The 21165-nt window shown below is 48.4% G+C and overlaps 1 protein-coding gene across 2 annotated transcripts; it reads right to left on the minus strand.

Annotated features, from left to right (window-relative positions):
- Positions 1-8234: 8234 nt before the first annotated feature.
- FBXW2 (F-box and WD repeat domain containing 2) lies at positions 8235-20719 on the minus strand. 2 transcript variants are annotated; one of them, XM_066580270.1, is made up of 8 exons: positions 20614-20719; positions 19796-19855; positions 15650-16159; positions 15046-15240; positions 14160-14293; positions 13704-13790; positions 11758-11927; positions 8235-9046 (listed from the first exon to the last, which is right to left on the minus strand). In XM_066580270.1, the coding sequence occupies exons 3-8, from the start codon at positions 16137-16139 to the stop codon at positions 8758-8760; spliced, it is 1365 nt and encodes a 454-aa protein (XP_066436367.1). In that variant the 5' UTR covers positions 16140-16159; positions 19796-19855; positions 20614-20719; the 3' UTR covers positions 8235-8757. The 2 variants fall into 2 exon arrangements, with proteins under 2 accessions (XP_066436367.1, XP_066436368.1); XM_066580271.1 differs by lacking the exon at positions 19796-19855 and having other exon boundaries at positions 20614-20678.
- Between the last annotated feature and the right edge of the window lie 446 nt (positions 20720-21165).

The raw sequence follows: 21165 nt of genomic DNA on the forward strand, positions 1-21165 counted from the left end.
TGTACCCGTTTTCAGGATCAGTGGGGTCACAGCAGTTGGACCCTAATGACCTATCCGTTTTCACCCATTCACTGGATGGATAAAAACATTCCATAAGCAGAAGACCCCTTTAAGTTCAAACATTAGCACAACAGACTGCACGTACACAAGCGGCACTAATTCTCGCTGCAGGGTGTATATTCCGTAATAAGAGGTACCACAAAGGCGTTGGTACGGTTGTCTGGTAAACTACACTGTACTGTGCCGATACCTGGGAGATAACCCATCATCCGAGCCACTTATTACTGTTCCACAGCTCAATACAGCAGCACCTCCTGTATGAGGACAGGATCTGATGGATGTCTGGTGTAAATGAGCCCTTACACCGGGTGTCCTTGTTTTTCCCAGCAGTGTTAAGGCTTTCAGTTTAAAGGGGTTGTCCCGCGGCAGCAAGTGGGTCTATACACTTCTGTATGCCCATATTAATGCACTTTGTAATGTACATTGTGCATTAATTATGAGCCATACAGAAGTTATAAGAAGTTTTTCACTTACCTGCTCCGTTGCTAGCGTCCTCGTTTCCATGGAGGCCGTCTAATTTTCGGCGTCTAATGGCCAAATTAGACGCGCTTGCGCAGTCCGGGTCTTCTTCTTTCCTCAATGGGGCCGCTCGTGCTGGATGCCGGCTCCTTGTAGCTCCGCCCCGTCACGTGCCTATTCCAGCCAATCAGGAGGCTGGAATCGGCAATGGACCACACAGAAGCCCTGCGGTCCACCGAGGGTGAAGATCCCGGCGGCCATCTTCAGCAGGTAAGTAAGAAGTCACCGGAGCGCGGGGATTCAGGTAAGCACTCTCCGGTGTTCTTTTTTTAACCCCTGCATCGGGGTTGTCTCGCGCCAAACGGGGGGGGGGGGGGGGGGGTTGAAAAAAAAAAACCCTGTTTCGGCGCGGGACAACCCCTTTAAATTTAAAGTTTCCTTTTTTCTCCATTAATTTCAATTCATTTTTTTATTAGTTTTTCTGCTCCTAAACTAAACAGAGAAACTTAATTATAATTGAAAGCCATAAAGGTATGAATGAGCCATAACAAAATGTCACCTTGGTCCTGGGGAGGAGACATCTCGCGAGTGTACAATGAAGAACCAGAGTTTATCTGGCTTTTCTCTACTGATCAGGAGAGCTCCAAACTAGAATATGGGAAGGGAAGTGAAAGGCAAAAATATACAACTAATTGAGAACCTAATTATTAGAAGTGGAAAGAAAGAACAAAGACCAGACAAGTAGAGGAGCAAGAGACACCGATCACAAACTAACATGTCTGTTGCCCATGCTCTGGGCATTTGTGTAGAAACAAGAATTGGAGCTTCTAACACAGGAAGAGAAATATGATGTCATAGGCATCACGGAAACTTGGTGGAATGATACACATGATTGGATACAAGGCTTGAAGGATACAACTTATTTATAAGAAACCGACCTAATAAAAGGGGAGGAGGTGTTGTGTTGTATGTTAGGAAAGCATTCATCTCCACAGAGATTCAGGCTTCAGAGCTGGGAGTTCTGTAGAAACTGTCTAGGTAAGAATACAAGGAGAGAACAACAGAAAGGACACCATTGTGGGCATTTACTATAGGCCGCCTGGACAAGCAGAAGATATGGAGGAACTCTTTCTACATCAGGTGGCCAAGCTCTCAAAAAAGCCCAACATGGTGATCATGGGAGATTTTACCGATCCAGACATTTGTTGGGAATCTCTGAGGTAAAAGTAATGGATCCAACAAATTCTTATCCGCTCTTGCTGACAACTTTATCTTCCAGAAGGTAGAAGAGAAAACGAGGGAATCTGCTATCTGGGACCTAATTCTTACCAACAGGGAGGGAATGGTTGAGGAAGTAAGGGTGGCTGGGACCTTAGGAGGCAGTGATCATGTTAGCCTTGAATTTTGGATAAAAAGGGGAGGAAGACCTGAGAAAACTCAGACCTCAAGGTTGGATTTCAGAAAGGCAGATTTTAATGAACTCAGAAAGAAGGTAGGAAGAATCCAAGGGCTGGATGTTCTTAAGGACAGAAATGTCCAAGAAGGTTGGGAAATATTGTAAAATGAGATCCTCAAAGGACAATCGTTACCAATCCCTAAAAGAAGGAAGAATGGGAGGCATTTAAAGAGACCCGGATGGATGAACACAGAAGTTACACACGTTAAAAACTAAGAAAAATATGTTTATTAAATAGAAAGAGGGGGGGATATCTAAAGAAGAATATAATGCGGTCTGCAGAAACTGTAGGACAAGTGTCAGGCAAAAAAGACAAATTCATTATTAGCTTTTCTAACTCAATTCAGGGATGTATTAAGAGAAGTAATTCTCCCCTCTACTTTTCCTTCCGGCTCGTTCTCATGTGCGTACAACGCTGTGAGTCTCCCGCAGTGTTCTACACATTACAGCCTGCTAGCAGAAACCACGTATGGCACTGCGTCTGTCTGTGAATGACGCAATCGCAGACATCTTTAGTGTGATTTAAAAAAATTTTTTTTTTCCTTTAAACTGCGTATGGACCGTTTTTCATACGCAGCCCATTCAAGGGCTGTGTATGATACGCAGAAAAATAGAGCATGCTGCGATTTATTTCTCCTTCGTACAGATACACAGTGCCCACACGCAGATGTACATAAAAGAATGAAAGTCTAATGACTTTCATTGCCTCCATTCACTGCAGGTTAGCACGGGATATATGCATGTGTAATATGCGATGACAATACGCCCGTGTGAATGAGCTCTAATCAGACCATCTGGAATACTGTGTCCAGTTCTGGGCACCCCAATTTTAAAAAGATCGATAAGCAAGTTCAGAGAAGAGTTACCAAGATGGTGAGCGGTCTGCAAATCATGTCCTATGGGGAACGGTTAGGCCTCATGTCCACGGGGAAAATCATGCAGAACCCCGCAGCAGGTCCCTCCTTTCCCGCGGACATGAGGCCTAAAAATAAGCATTACTTACCGCTGCGGATCTGCCCTCCGTCACGGCTGGATCTTCATTCTTCGGCCCGGCGGATGCATGCGCCGTGCACTTTTTTTTAAAAACTCCTGCTCTCCCGCGCCAGAGAGCAGGAATTCAGCTGCGGGTCCGGATGGCTTCCATAGGCTTCAATAGAAGCCTGCGGGAGCCCCGCACTAAAATGGAGCATGCTGCTGTTGTTTATCCGCACATGCAATCTGCGCCTCAAGGGAAAATGACATCCGCAGGTGGACATGAGGCCTTAAAGGATCTGGGAATGTTTAGCTTGCAGAAGAGAAGACTGAGAGGAGACTTAATAGCGGTCTACAAATATCTGAAGGGCTGTCACAGTGCAGAGGGATCAGCCCTATTCTCATCTGCACAAGGAAAGACTAGAAGCAATGGGATGAAACTGAAAGGGAGGAGACACAGATTAGATATTAGACAGTGAGGGGGATCAATGAGTGGAACAGGTTGCCGCGGGGAGTTCTCCTTCAATGGAAGTGTTCAAACAAAGGCTGGACAGACATCTGTCTGGGATGATTTAGTGATCCTGCACTGAGCAGGGGGTCGGACCCGATGACCCTGGAGGTCCCTTCCAACTCTTCCAGTTTATGATTCAATGACTATTGTGCCTGCTCTGGAGTTGTCATGGTAGCCTGAAATTGTCATGTGACCTCTATTCACAAAGCCAGGAGGAAGGCACATGACAGGAAGTCATGCAAATAGTCTGTTTAGGTTACCATGACAACCACAAAGTGAGCACAAGCGGAAAATATACCAAAGCCGCTGCTCAGCATTCTGTTGGGAAAGTTAAGTTATTGCGCCAGTCCTGCTTGCCAAAAATGTGCAACTTTTGGCCCCTTTGCCAACACTTTTATAAAACGGTGGACCAGGCCGCCCGCTGTCCTCTGAATTTCCGGCAGAAACGGATATGTTCGTTCTAATGGAAATCTGTTGAAGGTTTTACCTGGTGTAGATTTCAGGAGGAGCAGCACAGATGGCCTATACTGCGCCAAATCTCGTAAGAGGCGCACAGTTAATAAGTCCGTGGGATCGTGCGACTGGCACCATGCAGGAGAGCATCCATCTTAACCCTTCGTCTCCTGGCCCCAGACGCTGCATCTCCACACGGCGTGACAACAGTTGCAGCTGACATTGAGAACATAAAATATCTGCACCTGTCTGGGTCCCTGGACATTAGGAGGGTCACAGGCCGACGCCTGCCGAGCCGGTCTGATCATACAATAGTTTGCGAAGATTTCCCAAATGATGCCCTGGCGAGGTGCATTCTGGGAAGTGACTTTACATTGGGCTCTTTGTGTGACGCAGAAGAAACTTTCTGCTCCAAGCATTATAAGAGCTCAGGTAAGCTGTGGAGGGAGGATGTAAACCTTTATATATAATGCATTCAGAACGTCTTCAGAGCCTTTCACTTTTTTTTTTTTTTGCATTTTGTTATGTTGTGACCTTGTGGTGCAAATTAAAAAATAATCTCTTGTTCATCTCGGAGATATTTCTACACCTTGGAGATATTTCTACAGCTTGATTGTAGTCACCTATAGAAAATTCAGTTGATTTGACATAAATATAAAAAGACACTTTCCTGTCTATATAAGCTCTCACAGCTCACAATGCAGATCAGAGCCAAAACCAAGCCACAAGGAGGACAGAACTGCCTGTAGAGCTCAGAGACCGGATTGTGTGGAGGTGCAGATCTGGAGAACTTTCTGCTGCACTGAAAGCTCCCAGGAGCGCAGCGGCCTCCAGAATTCTTACATGGAAGAGGTTTGAAACAACCAGGACTCTTCATAGAGCCGCCGACCCACCAAACTAAGTAATCAGAGGGGGAGGGTGGGGGAACGGCCTTGGTAAGAGAGGTGACCAAGAACCCAACGGTCACTCTGGCTGAGCTCCAAATATCCAGTGTGCAGATAGGAAAAACTACCAGTAGGTCAGCCCTCACTGCAGCCTCCACCAATCTGGGCTTTATGGCAGAGCGGCCAGAAAGAAGCCTCCCCAGTAAGACACGTGGAAGCTGCCTGGAGTTACCAAAAAGCACCTAAACAACTTTCATACTGTAAGAAACGAGATTCTCTGCTCTGATGAAAACAAGATTGAACTTTTTAGACTCAATTCTAAGCGTTTTGCCTGGAGGAAACCAGGCGCCACTTATCAGCTTCCCCATACCATCCCTACAGTGAAGCCTGGTGGTGGAGCATCATGCTGTGGGACGGGGAGATCGGTCAGGGTGGGTGGAAAGCTGAATGGAGTGAAGTACAGAGATAATGACAACCTGATCCAGAGCACAAGGGACCTCAGACCGGGCAGAAGGGTCACCTTCCAACAAGACAATGCAGGAGGGGCGTAGGGACAACTCTGTGAATGTCCTTGAGTGGACGAACCAGAGCCCTGACATGAACCCAATCAAAGATCTCTGGAGAGACCTGAAAATGGCTGTCCACAGACGGCCCCCATCCAAACTGACAGCTTGAGAGGATCCGCAGAGAAGAATGGCAGAAAATCCCCAAATCCAGGAGTGCAAATCTTGTGGCATCAACCCAAGAAGACTGGAGGCGGTAATCACTGCCAAAGGAGCTGCAAGCAAGTCCTGCGTACAGGGTGGGAATACTTATGCCACTGCAAAATGTTAGAAACATGGCCTAAGGTCGGTTTCACATCTGAGTCTGAACCGTTGGTTGGAGGATTAGTCACAGATCCAGCTGAAAATATCGGAAGAAAAAGCACTGCACGCAGCACCCCTTCTTCCGTCCAAAATCCGGGCAGAGCTCATTATAGTCAATGGATTCCATCCAGAGACGGAGCCGTTCAGCCACAGGGATTCTGAAAGCGGAATCCCCACTGCAGATTTGGAACCGCCCCATCAGTCTCCCCTCACTAGGTGGACTCTTGCCTCCGCCGTCGGTAATAGCCCCAGTCACAAGCCTGTAGCAGAACAGACACGAGTCTCCGTAATATAAGAGACGCCGCGCTGAATGTAACTGTCTCTCACGCTTAGAACACGTCTTACAGAGGAGTCACCGGGTTTCGGTCGCAGCACAATTCCGGTTCGGGTTTATAATGGAAGGAATAGTCTGTCTGACCGCTATACTTGCGGTTTGGCTTAACAGACCTCTTTCAACTCATCCAGCAGGGCCATGGAGGGCCGCGCAGACAGGCAGCCAAGAGGTCCCTGGAGGAAGTTTCAGCTGAAACCACTTTCCTCTTCAGAGCCGGTGCAGTTGCCTCCCAAGGTCCGGCAGTCACGCCTGCATCCCACTGTGTAGAGCGCTGGGGGGGGGGGGTCAGCAGGACTGATCAGCTGTCTTCTCCTCCGCTTACTATCTAACGCTGCGGGTGTTGTGTCGCAGCGTTTGTCTAGCGTACACACAAGCCCATTACCAAAAAATTATTATATATTGTATGCAAATATTAGCAATTCAACAAATGGCCACCAGAGGCCAGTACTGCGCTTTTATATTACCTTCTGCAGCCATATAACATTAAAGGGATATTCTGGGTCTATGTTATCTATTGATGACAGACAGGTCAGCAATGGATCAGTATGGTCCCACCACTCGGATACCCACAGATTCCTAGGGATGCTGTCACTGTGATTACTACAGAGGCTCTGACCATAGTGCAGCGACCTAGGATGGTATTGTATTGCTCCTGCAGTACCAACCTGGAGCGCTGTGCCATGGTCAGCACTTTCTGCGCTGCATTATACCACATTCTGACAGGTAGTTTATCACATCAGTCACAGCCGCCCGGGAGCCTCCAGAAGACCCTGGCAACCGAATGGCACCTTGTAGTCTCTGTGCAGGGGTGGCTGTTTGGGACCCCCCAAACACCGATCAAGGCCATTAAAAGGTTAACAGCCACAATCAGTGTGAACACTGATCGCAGCTGTTGTAGTCAGATGTCAGACAGGCGGCTCCCAATCTTACTCCATGCAAACCCAAGACTCCCATGGGCGTAATGATTCATGTCCAATCTGGACTAATGTGTATGTCTGCATCTGCGGAGTCAGACGATTGGTTGTTCAACCATCAACCAACTTTTGTCTAATATATATGGCTAGGGATAGAGCCGGGTCACAGGGGAGATGCAGGAAATAGCAGATCCTCTTGCACATATATAAAGAGGGTATCTGGGAGTAAACTATCGCTGACAAGTCCTCAGTGGGTCATCAATAGTTGATTGGCTGAGGACTGCCGCTCAGGATCTGCGCAAATCATCTGATTGAACAGACAATGGCGCTCAGATGAGCACTGCCATCACTTCAGTCCAAACAAGGCACAGCGCCGTATATGGTTCTAGTGGTGGTGCCTGGGACTGCAACTCAATGCTATTCACTTGAATGGAATGAACATGTTCTCAGGCCATGTGACCAATAGACGTGCCATGGCCTCTTCAATCAGCCGATTAGCAGGAATCTCGAGGGACGGAGGATTGCTTATGGGGGAGTCGGGGAAATAGCTGTTGGAAAACAAAAGTTAATGTGTGTGGTGGAGTCGGGAGGACAAGCATTAACTTGTATGGGGGAGTCAGGAGAAATGGCTTTCGGGAAAATCAGTGTTCAGGTCTATGGGGGACAGGAAGAACAGCTGCTGGTCGCACGCTGCTGAAGGCGTATTGGTGCCTTTAGGCCGGGCTCACATTAGCGTACAGGCTGCAAGATATACGGGTGCAGCATGCAACGACACTGCATACTGCCTGCATGCCCCTCATCACCATGTCCGGTCGTGGCATGCATGCTAGAGTAATACACGCCACAATAGGACATGTGCGCAAGAAAAAAAATTGCAACAGTCGTGTCGACTGTGGCATGTTGTACTGATACGTGTGAGCCGGGCCTTTGGAGGCGGCGGACCCTATCACTGCTGTCGCACATGGAGTAATGATCAGCTCTTCTCCCTAAAGTCAGAGGGATCAGAACCCCAGAAGACAGACGGGCCTCTTCACATCTCGTGTGCCAAATCTGTCATATTATAACATGACAGTGAAAAACCGCCCTCAGACCGCTGGTCGCACGGCCGCCCCTCTTATCACCCGCACATATCCAACTCCCACTTCATTACAACAAAATCCCTTTAATTGGGCCTCCGATCATTGGATAATTCGCTGCACACAGCAGTAGATTAGCAGTAAACTGCCGTTCTGTGGGTTCCAGAAGGTTCTCGGTCCTGAAACACTTCTATTACTTTCGGATATTCCGGAAGGCCAGACTAAAGTAAATGCAGGCAGAGACGTTCCCTGGGTACATGGAGCTTTATTGTGCCAGGAGCCGTGGGGACGACTGTGGATCCAGCGGTGTCCCGGTGACGTTACATTACATAAGAATCATGGACGACCCCTCGTCATCCACCCGGTGCTCGTATCAGATCCCCTCCCCCACCTCATTGACTATCTAGTAAATTATTAGGACTATTTCTGTATTAAAATAGATTACATGTATAAACACTATTCAGGACTGAAATCTATAGTACAAACGCATGGAGCCGATATGGTGGCCACCCCATCATTCTGTAAGACCAGGAATGTGGCCAGTGAGCAGGGACAATGGAGAAATATCGAATGGCATCCACTTATCATGCAGCATCCGGAGAACTTGCCTCCCCCAACAAAGGAACTGAAAGAAGAAAAACCAAAAATGATTGTGCACTGCATGATGGGAAACTTTGGTTCATGCACGTTACGCTGTGACAGTGGTTGCTGATACGTCAGTCCCAAAGTCCTGTTAAAAAAAAACATCTTGCGTCCGGCTCGGCGGCGGCCCTCAGCCGTTCTCCTTCCACAACACCAAGTGGATACTGTGGTCCGGCATGCTGGTGGCGAACACCAGCCCCACGTCATTGCTACCGTCCAGGCCGTCCAGCCACGCCATCTCTCCAGCCAAAAAGCTGGAGCCCCTCTTGGACTTCCTGTACTCGGGGAGCGGCCAGCGGCTGATCACCTTCCCAGTCCGTAAGTCCATGATGTACAGGTGGTGGTTGTCAAAGAGGAGGGCGAAAATGTCCCCAAAACCAAGCAGAGAAAGGCTGGTGGAATCCGGAGTCTTGATGACCCTGAAAACAGAGGAAAGAACCGATATATGAGACGTGAATACGAGACGACGGCGAATCGTACCGCCGGCTGCAGCATCGCACCCGTTATAATGAACAGAAGGGCCGTGAATTATAACAGAGAGCTTCTATATAATGATATACAAGGGGACCGTCCAGGATTTGGTGCCACCTATATACCCCTCATTATACGGAGATCTCGGCACAGCTCCGGCCGATGCAGGACGCGACCCTCATCTAAAGCGTGTATTTAACCCCTTTCTCTTCTAAACATTTTTCATGGTTTCTTTCATACCCCACCTGCCAAGAGCTGGAACTTTTTATTTTTCGCCAGTTTTTTTTTTTCCCCACTTTCAAAAATTGACAACACTTTTTCACCCATCCAGGCAGCGGTCTGAGGGATGGTTGAAGGACAAGTTGTATTTTTCAGTGTCACCAATTAATGTAACGGAGTGAAATGGAAAGAAAAAAAACTGTAATTCTGCCATCTTTGAAGGGTGGGGCGTCTTTTTTTATTTTCTGACAGCCCAAACATTATTTTTCCCGCCGATGGTTGCGAGCGCTCGTCCTTAGTGGAACACCCTGTAGCACAGGCATCATTTTGGAGATCTATGACTTTTTGATCGCTTATTACTACGTTTTTTTCTTGGGGACAGGATGACCAAGGGAAAAAAAAAAAAAAAAAGCACCATTCTGGCATTGTGCAGTTTTTTTCCCCTTGCAACATTTAACATGCGGGATAAATAATTCATTACTTTCATAGATCAGATTTTTATGAACACAGACTTATTATAAATGTGGGGAGAGTTTTTTTTTGTTTTTTTTAAACTTATTACCTTTTTTTCTATTCATACGGGACTTGAACCCGTGATTGGTTTTGCATTATACTGTATGAGCAATCAGATATAGTATTTCATTATACCACGTCCTGACAGGCAGTCTATAAAGAAGGCCCCAGGGCTGCCATGACAACCGAACGGCATCTCGCTCCATACAAACCCCGAGCACCCAGGATGTAAGTGTAAGCCCTGAAGCACAAAGGGATTAATGGCAGACAGAAGTGCCAGACTACTATAGCTTCCATGGATAACCGGGTGTCACATATCATGGGTGGCCGGCTCCCTTAAACCTCCAGTCTATCATCTGCTGTATATTGCTGCGGCTCACCGGTGTCCTGAATGCAGACAAAGACGCCTTCTTGCAGCTCTACAGACAGTGAAGCGTTCCCACCAGTCGGTAGCAGGAGACTTGCAGTCACAAAGCCACTAATGGCTATATGACCGCTGCAGGGGAGAATCCGGGGGACGCAGCGCCCTCCTGCAAGTCTTACAAGGCTCCATGGTGCCGTTCATTATACTCCCAAATGTCAAGTGTTAGAGGGGGTTTACCAAGATTGCCAAGTTAACCCCTACCCATAGGAGACCCCCACCAATATGTGTCCCCCTGCACTCACAATAAGGTGACTGAATGGAATGCAAGTCGCACCAGCGCTCCATTCACTTTCAATGGGGCTGCACAGATACCCGAGCAGCAAGCGCTGGTGTATTTCTGTCAGCCCCATTGAAATGAATGGAGCGCTGACCGCACTCTGTTTAGAGTGACATGACTGTGGGGTGAGAAGTGAACCCTGCAGCGACCCCTTTAAACGTCATAAAAAATGTATCACATCTCCAGCCTGAACACGGTCACGTTACGCATTGAACAGCTTATTCTGGGGCAGAACCCACAATAATGCATATTTATGGCACACAATGCATCAATAAGAACATCCACCTTGTAATAACACAGACTGATAGATATAAGACACAATAAATAAGATGCCGGGCAGCTAAATGCACTTTTTCACTTCTGCACAACTCATCGAGGCTCCGGAGGAGTTCGGCCACTTTCAATCACATCAAATAGAAAAGTTTTTTTCTTTTTTTAAATATTTACTTATTTACTAATAGATGCCAAAAATTCTACTCATTCAGGAGGACCATGTGACCTGTGAAAGCCAATCATAGTTCACTATGGTCCTCATTCATAAGAATCCACCAATTACAGAAAAGAGAGGAGCTTCCGCTCCGAGGAAGGCCTGAACATCGGCACCCCTTATTCCCAACCACTCATAATAGGACGAGCCAAGGAGGAATGTATCGCCATATTCAGGCCTCTTGGATCCAGTAGACCGATCGTAAAGGGGTTTTCTGGGTAAAACCGATTAATAAACTGTCCTCGGGATAGGTCATCAATAGTTAAACCGCCAGGGACCCAGCACTTGGGATCCCCGCCGACCAGCTGATCACACGGCCCCCTGTCAGTGCAACAGGCGAAACATAAGTCAGCGGGGAGTACAAGTGTCTCAGCTGGCTTCACTGCATTGAAATCAACGAGAGCCGAAGCAGGCTACATTTTATGGCACTTTCAACACCGGAGACGGATGTGGAGGTGTAAGCGCCGCTTCAGTTCCCGTTGATTTCAATGCAGTGAAGCCAGCTAGGAAATGCACCCGTAATACGCTCATCTGAAGCTGGCCTTACTATCATGCAAATAATCTGATCGCAGGTAGCATCAGACTAATGGTGCATACACTTCCCATCATGTGACCCCACTACTAGAGGATTCATAGAGCTGGTACTGACACGACAGGAAGCCGCTATATGGCGGTGTCCTTACTCCTCCAGTGAGAACTCTCCCATTATACCGGGCATTATAAAGCATTGGCTATTTACCGTAAGATGTCATAGCTGGCGAAATCCCACTGGTACAGACCCAGAGCTGAGCTGCAGACGATGTATCTGCCGTCAAAGTGCAGCCGCGGCTGGAGAGTTATGCTCCGATCATCGGACACATACAAAGTCTTCAGACACTTACAGTTTATCTCTCTGCCAATCGGCCAAATCTGCAAAACAGGAAAAAAAAACAAGAACACTTATAAAGGTAAACCCGACCTCATTAATGTTCAGTGTCTGTAGTGATGAATGGATTCTGCGCGGCGCGTCCGGATGACGTCACGGTAATGAAACCAATGTAAAGAGGGCTGTCCGGATCGGCCTCGTATGAGGGGAACGAGTGATGGCAACCCCTCTATTTTCCGGTATGTGGGGTGGAACCTGAGGCAGGCTCTGCGCCATTCTTGTACGACAGACGTATTCCCCCCACACTCGCTGTACTGAAAAGACCGCTTAGTGGGCATTAAAATAGCTCTTTAAACTTACATTGGTGGCCGTTGCAGGCAGAGGGTGAAAATGTAGATAATACTCACCTCTCCGCTGCTCCTCTACCACCACTGCCATCCTGCGTTTACATTGGCTGCAGCAATCATGTGGTCCATTATCCACGTGATTGCTGCAGCCCATAGGAGGCCCCAAAATAGACATCATTAGTGAGGTATTGTAAACAGGCCAGCGTCTCTATATTAGCAACCATGTGACCCATTTAAAGGACATCACCAGGGCCAGAAGAAGTGTTGAGAAAATTGTAGATCAATGTATCAGTTAATTGCTTTTGCTATTAGTTTGTAGACTAAAGAGATAAAGCATTCTGCTAGTATAAGCAGTGAAGGGGTTACATGTAACCATTTCTATATACCAGTGAGTGGTACTGGGTAAGACAAAGATAAGAAAGTCCTCTAGACTCCCTCCCTTGCATTCCTTCCCACTGACATAACGGTTTCTTCTGGTTTCTTCGTATGTTATAGTTCCACCTTACAAAGTGTAACTTATGTTAAACATTTTAGTTGTAGCCCATCATGTATTCTTATTAGTTTGGAGGTATGTACCTTTCCTGTGATGTCACTTATGATATATAAACCACATGCAACTTTGAATACATTAGAAATCATTTGATACCGCACAGGCTGGTGTGATGTGTATTTCTCCTTTGGGCCAATGCTTTCTACACGAGATCTGAGATTGTCTTCTTGGTTAACAAATCAAATTCTCCTTACAAGTCCACGCTCAAGACATCAATCACTGACTATAAGTTATCTGCACCCAGAGATTAATCATGGTCCCTGTATTCATAATATTAGCTGATCCCATTACTACGGAGCCTGCGAACACAGAGAATGATGGAAAAATGGCTAATCTAAGATTTTTGTTAAATGGGTTTTAGCAAGACTGAATTTGATCCCCTAGCCACCAGATAGGTAATAGGTTTCTGATCAATGAGAATCTGACTGCTGGGATCCCCACTAATCATGAAAAAAAGAACTGATCAGCAGGGTCTCAGGCGGCGGACCCCCACGAATCAGTTACTGATGACCTATAGAGAGGATAGGTAATCAATAGATAAGACAACCCCTCTAAAGCAAAAAGGCTCCACTTCTGTCCCATCTTGATGTTTTGGGTTCCATCCATTGTGGTGGTTACAGAAAAGACAAAATTGTGTTACTGTCCACATTCTTCTGGACCTGACAGCACTTCAATATCCGACACCCTGGAATATATGTGGACATTGATGTGGATGGCATCTTTTAGGAGTATACTACACTGGACAGATAAGGCCTTGTCAGAATGCCTCAGTAGTGCAGCCTCAAGTATTAGGCCTGTAATGTTTCTAGATCTCCACATTTAAAGGAAGAAAAACAAGGGCCCCTTACAAAAGAAAGACCACCAGGTTCCCCTTCCCCACATAGTCAGGATGGGGTGCATCGTAGCTGCCCACTCAGAGTTACCTTAATTTCATACTTGTCAGCACTCAGTAGGATGTAATCTCCAGGGTTGTGCAGGACCGACTTCACCTCACACTTCTGTAAAACAACCTGTAAGAGCAGAGGACACACATAGATGAGCCGCCAGGTGCGCACATACCCATCAGTCTCAGGCCAGTTAAGGGAAGTATAACGGTCCTTTTAGACTGGCAGAGTTCTCTGCCCAATGTAACAAACGCTGATTGACAGGCTTATCTCTCCCTGTTCACATGGGGAGATATACCACCGATGAGCAGTATTAATACTCACTGAAATGGAGCGATCGGCCCAGGAACGAGCGCTCGCTCATTCATTCATTGGCTGACCATTGGTCCCTTTACACAGCCCTATTGTTGGGCAAACAAGCATGCAGAGGAATGTTTAGGCCCATAATCAGCCCCTGTAAAAGGACCTTCGCCCTCAGCATCCGCAGACACCTACCTTTGTCACCCACTCAGTGTGGCCGGTGAGCGTATTCAAGCATGTTCCTGAAGATAAGGCCCAGATTTTCACAGTGTTGTCCGCCGAGCCGCTGACCAGGAGATCCAGCTCATCGTTATAGTCCACACTAAAGACTGAAGAAGAGAACAGTAAGTGATACAGCAGGGCAGAAAGCTCTATATAGATGGCATAATATGAGTGTGGTCTCCGCTATACAAACGTTTAGTGTAATGCGCACACTAAATGCATCCATCCGCTTATATGTGGCAGCTCCATTACCGTCATGCCAACAGCTCCATCTCTAGATTGTAAGCTCTGAGGGCCACCAGGGTCTCGGATGGTTTTGATTCTTTATACATACACTGTGCTCTACAGTAATCGTGGTGATGTAATGGATCTGCACATATTCGCCGAGGCACACAGGGTACCGCGGGCGAGTGACAATAGAAGCGCTGGCCTGAGGATGAAGATAACGGGGCCCATTTCATCACCCCATGTATGCCACTAGACACAGCATGGCACATGCGGCAAAACTGCAACTTTTGGGGCTTGTACACCCTGCACATAGGCCATCACATTTACAGAGCTGCCACAGAGTATTCCATAAACCTACTACAGCTCCTAGTTTTCATTATAGGAACATGAAGGTGTAAGCCAGAGCAAACCAATGTATTAGGAGGGTTACGCCTCTTAATACAGTTGCCATTAGTAGATGGACGCACAATTTACTTAGACCAGCATGTAAAACATAGGTCCAAGTAGATCTACCTTTATGTGTAGTCCCTGCAAGACAGGAGAGCGGAACATGATGGTGCAGATGCAGCCACTAATGATGGAAATACATAGCAGCAAGGTTAGATGTTACATTATCTTCTGTATGTCTTACCTGCTCCTGTGTGGCCCCGGAAGTGCTGTGTTCGGGCCCCTGAGCTCCAGTCCCAGCAGGCCACAGTGTTATCGAATGAACCAGTCACAAGCTTTTGTTCATCGAATGTCACGGCAGCGCAGGTGTGGGTCTGGATGCCGTAGATGCACTGGCCGGTGCTCACGTCCCACAGTTTGGCGGACAAGTCATCAGAACCTGCGTCACACAGAAAGCGAACATCAAGAGCAACGCACGGAAAACAAATTATGCCTGCCTGTCCCCCCCGGGATTCAAGCTAACTAGGGGGCTCAGGGGTACCCAGTGCTTTTCCAGCTCTTTTAGGCACCCATCACACTTCCGTTTAATGTATATGTCCAGGAGCTTGTATAAAGGTAAGCACAACATGAGATCTGAATGTTGCCTCAGAGTCGCACGGCTCTGACCGCCTGCAGCATCGTCCTTCTATTTGATCACTGACCTCCTTGGTGACTTCTAATAGTCTTATAATTTACAGTAAGTCATGCTGGTTGTAGGTGGATACCCCCTTTATATCGGATGGGTCACCCAGCAATCAGGGAGTCCCGGTGATGCAGGTGTGACAGTAATGACTCCCCTGAACACGTACCTGTACATAGGAGACCGTCCTTATAATAAAGTGCATAAACTCTGGCGCTGTGTCCGATGAGGGATGCGGTCTGGAAGGCTTCGTGATTGGCCAGCTGCTTCATACGCAACACGGCCTTCAGGTAAACTTTTTTCCAGTGCAGAGTGTCCTGAAGAGAATCGTCTATCTGCCAGCCCAGGCTGCGGCACGCCACCTGCCAGACCTCAGTGCAGGCGCTGATCACCTTGTTCCACTGCTTGGACACCAGGCAGCAGGTGAGGAGCGTCTGGGGGTCCAGCCATTTCAGCAGGTAGAAGCTGAGCTCCAGGGGAAGAAGCTTGAGGAAGTCACGCTTCAGCAGGGTCTCCAGGTTATTGGACAAGTGGCGCAGCTGCACGGCTCCGCTCAGGCTGATCAGGTGATCCAAGGTCTCATTTTTCTGCAGGTCCGTGAGTGTAAAAAAAGACGTTGAGAGGTTCTCAAGCCATGTCTCAAAATCCTTCTTCTCCATAGGTTTACAGAAGCTGCAGGCTGGCAAAGAGAAGACATGAAAGGTGTCACTGACAAAGATTCGCCATGGCACGGTAACCCCAACCCTAAACATATGAAGTGACCCAACGCATGAACGGAGCCCCCAGAGGACGTCCTTACACCTTCCTGCATAGTTCAGCACAAGGCGGCATGAAGAGGACCTCTCTCCTCTCCCAAATCCTGAGTCAGTAAATACTTGTATCACCCATGAACTAACCAAGCTTAAGCGCCCATCCTTAGGCTAGATGCACACCAGCCGGGATGTGAGCTGCGACCGAGAGACTTGGGCACAGCTCACACTGGGTATAGCATGTTGGCACCTACCTGGGTGCTGCCCGATATACATGAACTCTGCAGACTGGCATGTCCTATTTCTAATCTGTGAAATGGACAGAAATAAGACATGCCAACTGCGAAAAAATGTCCCTGTGCAAATCCCGATTGGCTACAATGGAGCTGTATGCTATCCATGGATTAACGCGGACCCCCCTAAATACGCCGGCGTGCTGGATGCCTTACAAGTACGCTTTGTGCTGCTCTTCCGTTGCTCCTCCTGGAAATGTCTGAACAATTAACAACAGGGGATGGCCTGACCCCAAAACACCAAATATCACATCTAAACAGCCAACAGGGTCCAAGAGACAAAATAGAGTCCTTGCAAACAGCCCGACTGAAGCTGCACTATTCAGTACTGGGTCATCAGATGTGAACGCGGCCCGAGGCTCCAGTCGCATCCCCCGCGTCATCACCTTTTACATCATCTGTGATGCAGTCGCACATCTGTCGGCGCCGATTTTCAAATGACTGTTGATGTCAGTGTAATCTTTGCAGGTAAAATTATTTAAAAACCGCACCGATTTGGCTAATGTGAACTACGCGGGGTTAAAGGTTAAAATGAAGAGAAGTTGAATCCTCACCCATTCCGGTGACACCCCACCAAGTGTTGCAGACCCGCCACATGGTATCTGGAAGCGGCGGGCGGTGACGGGCCGTTCATTGTGCACCGACCCCTCAGCCAGTCAGGCTTCAGCACCCGAAGCGTCGTCCTCCGAGCGCCGTCACTGCTCACTATCTGAAAACGGACACCATAGGAAGTCCTGGGCTCGTCCTCAGCTAGCGAGCAACGAGGGTCTCAGCAGTCGGACCCCCAGCAATCAAAACATTTGACATGGCCCTGCGGCAGTTATATTTTAACCAATTAGTGGTCACGCAGTAAATGTATGTCTCCGCTCGCGGGGCTCCGGGCAGCAGCGATGGAAATGTTCTTCCCTCAGCGGCTGATCACATTTCCCTGGGAGGTTAAAAACACCAAAACAGGTTGTGGTTCTGATTGGTTCAGGTCCTGATGATGTCATCGGAGTGACGGCGGCTCGTAGCGCTGACAGGGGAGTTTATTCTAGCTTTCAGCGCAGTAACAGCCCCTCTCCTGTCCGTGTGAGATCGGAGGCACGAGGAGCTGGAAGTGTTGTGCAGCCTCACATATTAACCACTATGTAGTTAGTAAAGCGGATTGTAAGGCGTCGGCCTCGTTAATAATAATTATATAGAAATAAGTGAGATCAATAAAAGGTACGTTCACACGCAGCGATTACAGCGCCGATCCGCACCAACATCCAGAGCGCATTCTGCGCGGGTGATATTAGTGCAGATCAACACCAAAGCTGGCGCCAAAATCGGCAGCATTTAGTGCGGTAAACGCTGCTGAGGATCCACGTCACAATCGGCGGGGGAGTGGGGGGGTGCGGCGGGGGAGGGGGGGTGCGGCGGGGGAGGGGGGGTGCGGCAGGATGGCATCTGGATTCTCGGCTGTGAAAAATCTGTACCAATTCCGCTACAACATAAAAGGGAAGCGGTCACATCTAAGTTATTGGGGTAGGTGACAGGGAGGCGGGGATCCAGAGCGCGTATCCCATAGATCTGTATAGGGGAGCGCAGGAGGCAGATATTCCAGCGCTGCATGATCTTCCTGTGACAGCGCTGGATCAGCGAAGCTTTAGGGCTACTGCCCACGGACGGATTGATGCCGCATTCTCAGTGGCGGAATAACGCAGCTATTCGGTTCTATTGCACATAATGGCTCAGTCCTCACATGTGGGACTCTGCCGCGGGAAACAAAATCGTGGCATGTTCTATTTTACCGCAGTGGGAGGTCTCTATTAATGTAGTAATAATGGAAACCGTGGAAAAACACGGTAAAAAAAAGCACGTTTTTCCACGATCGCCAGCTGGATTTTTTTTGTTGATTCCCGTGGTGTAAAACCGTGGGCGTATCTCGCTCCCTCTGTGGGCAGGAGGCCTAAAATACACATCACCCGGCTGCCCGTCACGTCCCGTAGCAGCACTATGACTTACCCCGTTTCCCTGAAAATAAGACATACCCTGAAAATAAGACATAGTATGATTTTTCCAGAATTTTTGAGGATGCAAAATGATTTTTCAGGCTTTTTGAGGATGCTTGAAATATAAGCCCTACTCCAAAATTAAGCCCTGCTAACAGTTAATTAAAAAAGTCAATTTAAATAGTGTCCAGGCAGCTCTACGTGTAAAAAAGATAAACCTTTTTGAGCAAAAATTAATATAAGACACTGTCTTATTTTCGGGGAAACACGGTAGTTTATATTCGTGGCGCCGGCGCTATAGTTAGCAATACTATTTTTATAGAATTAAAATTAAAAAACAATATTGTTAAAAAAAAAAAAAAAAAGTTACAATTACTGAATTTCCTAAATTGCTCAAAAACGTGCAGAATGCTTCAAATTTACTTTCAAAATAAACAATTGGACGTCTAGATCTGACCATCTGTTCGGACGCGGCTGAAAATATGAGAAAAAGGACAGCTTTTTTAAATGGTCCGTGGTTTTAATAAATGCTATTCGTCTCAGCGAGCGCCCGCACCGCCGCGCACATTCTGTTCGTGTTTTTATGGACCCATTAAAGTAAATTGGTGAAGGCAGAGTTGGCTTTTCCTTCTTGCAGGCCGACCCCCCCGCCCGCCACGGTCACAGATCAGAATTGCTCCCGAGTGTCTATGGGAACATAAAACGCAGTGAACACGAATATCGCACACGAGCCGCGGGGTTTGTTTAGAGCCCATGCACACGGAGACGCGCAGTTTTCGCCGGACGCTTGTAGCGCACATGGGGAGGTTTTTGTACACAGATTTGCTGCATTATTCACAACACAGAAAGAAAAACGCAAAAAAGCCGAATTGATGTCATAATGATGTCATAATGGCCAAAATAAACCACGCTGGGAAATGCGCACCTGAAAACCGCGTGTCGGAAGAGATCAATGATGGAAAAACGGACGGCGCGCAAACTGCATAAAAAATTTTTTAAAAAAGTACAAAAAAACACGCAGTGGAGTGGGTCCGTTTTTCACACTTACATTGCATGGTGTGAGCGAGGCCTGGGCGATCGTACGAGCGCTCTGCAATATGGACATGTGCGCAACAACTGATTCGGCCGCCATTGCAGCTCACACAGGATTGGTCGCCTTCCTAGTCCAGTGTCGTAATAACTGAGAGAAGCGCGCAGTGGGAGGGGCTTCCTAGCATATAACGGAGGCATCGTACGTGATTCGGTAGCGCCCCGCGGTCTGCCATGGATATAATAATACCGCCCCGGCCGCACTCACCGTAACAGCGTCATGTCCAACAGCGAGCCGCCAGCCGGGGGTCCGTCCTACAAACTGCGCCTGCGGGGACAGAAGACGCGGTCAGTGCCAGGAAGAACTATCCCGCCCCCCCGGTTCTTAGGGCGGTCTCAGATCCGCGCTCCGCTCAGGCGGATCCCTGCAGCTGAGAGGCTCGTCCTTGGGGCCCCCAGTAACTATATCGGGGTCCTGCGGTTTCCGCTCCGCCGCCCGGCTTTTAAACGAAAGGCCCTGAATTTAGCGCCTTTCCTCCCAGTATTTTGCGCCGGCGGCTCCGGCACAGATGTGAGAGCGGTCTGTTATCTGCCCCCCAGAACGGCCATCAACCGCCACGGGCAAAAGTGTCCAACCCGCTGGTGAGCGCCGATGCACTGCAACGAACCCTCAGCTGTGAGCAAACAGTCCAGGACACAAACAATAGTCCCCATTCACTGACAGCAAGCAGAGGTCTGGAGCCCCGGGAACAAGGTCTGTGCGGCTGGAGGCGTCCTTCCTGGTGGCGATGCTGCTGAGGGGGCAGTTATTAGGGGGAGGGGCAGATCTGGGGGGTTTACAGACTGCTGGGTGTGGGGGCAGGAACAGCAGGGGGTGAATACTTATACAAACAGGCTACATGGAGGACATTACATCCAGCTGTGACGTCAGCACTGTAGCATTATACTCTTCAGATGTTATAGGATAGAAGAGCGCGGAGCCCGGGGGGAGGGGGCTGTGAGCAGCCGGGAGGCAGTTAGTGAGCCGGCGGCTTCCCTCCTCAGCTGCAGGCAGCAGCTTTCCGGCTTCTTCCCTCCAGTATTTACCTCACGACCCGCGGGCTCCTTCTCCACACAGGCGCCATACTGCTAGAGGCGTGTCCTCTGTAACCCCGCCCTCCTCAGCGGCGCAGGCGCGACCAGCAGCGTCTCCGAAAGCCGCGATACTCGGTAATCTACCAGCCAGGCCTGGCCGTGAAACAACGCGAGAAGTGACTCAGTGCCGCCATCTTTGTTATGGGCAAAAAGATGTGAATTTTGTTTAAAAGAATAGTAATGCCGGTGCTGAGTGTGAGGGGCGCCGGGGGGACTGTCAGTGATATGGGGGGCACTTATTAGGGGCTGTCACTGATATGGGGGGCACTTATTAGGGGCTGTCACTGATATGGGGGGCCACTTATAAGGGGTTGTCACTATTATGGGGCACTGTAGACACCACTGTTATTGGGGCTGTTACTATTATAGTGGACTGTCACTGTTATGGGGGCGCTGTGGCTGCAGTTATAGGGGCTGGGATGTCAGTAATGGGGGGACTATACATCACTGTTATGGAGGTGCTGCCGCAGGTCACGTATTTTGTGAATACCCCTTGCTAAGAGA

The sequence above is a fragment of the Eleutherodactylus coqui genome, chromosome 10 (assembly GCF_035609145.1).
Source record: "Eleutherodactylus coqui strain aEleCoq1 chromosome 10, aEleCoq1.hap1, whole genome shotgun sequence".
Lineage (NCBI taxonomy): Eukaryota > Metazoa > Chordata > Amphibia > Anura > Eleutherodactylidae > Eleutherodactylus > Eleutherodactylus coqui.

Excerpts from the sequence above, each read along its gene's own strand:
- FBXW2 (XM_066580270.1), bottom strand. The coding sequence starts at position 16,139 with ATGGAGAAGAAGGATTTTGAGACATGGCTTGAGAACCTCTCAACGTCT. Across the intron at positions 15,241-15,649 it reads GGACGGTCTCCTATGTACAG|GTTCTGATGACTTGTCCGCC; the intron begins GTACGTGTTCAG and ends TGTGTGACGCAG. Across the intron at positions 9,047-11,757 it reads GCCAGCTATGACATCTTACG|GGTCATCAAGACTCCGGATT; the intron begins GTAAATAGCCAA and ends CTCTGTTTTCAG.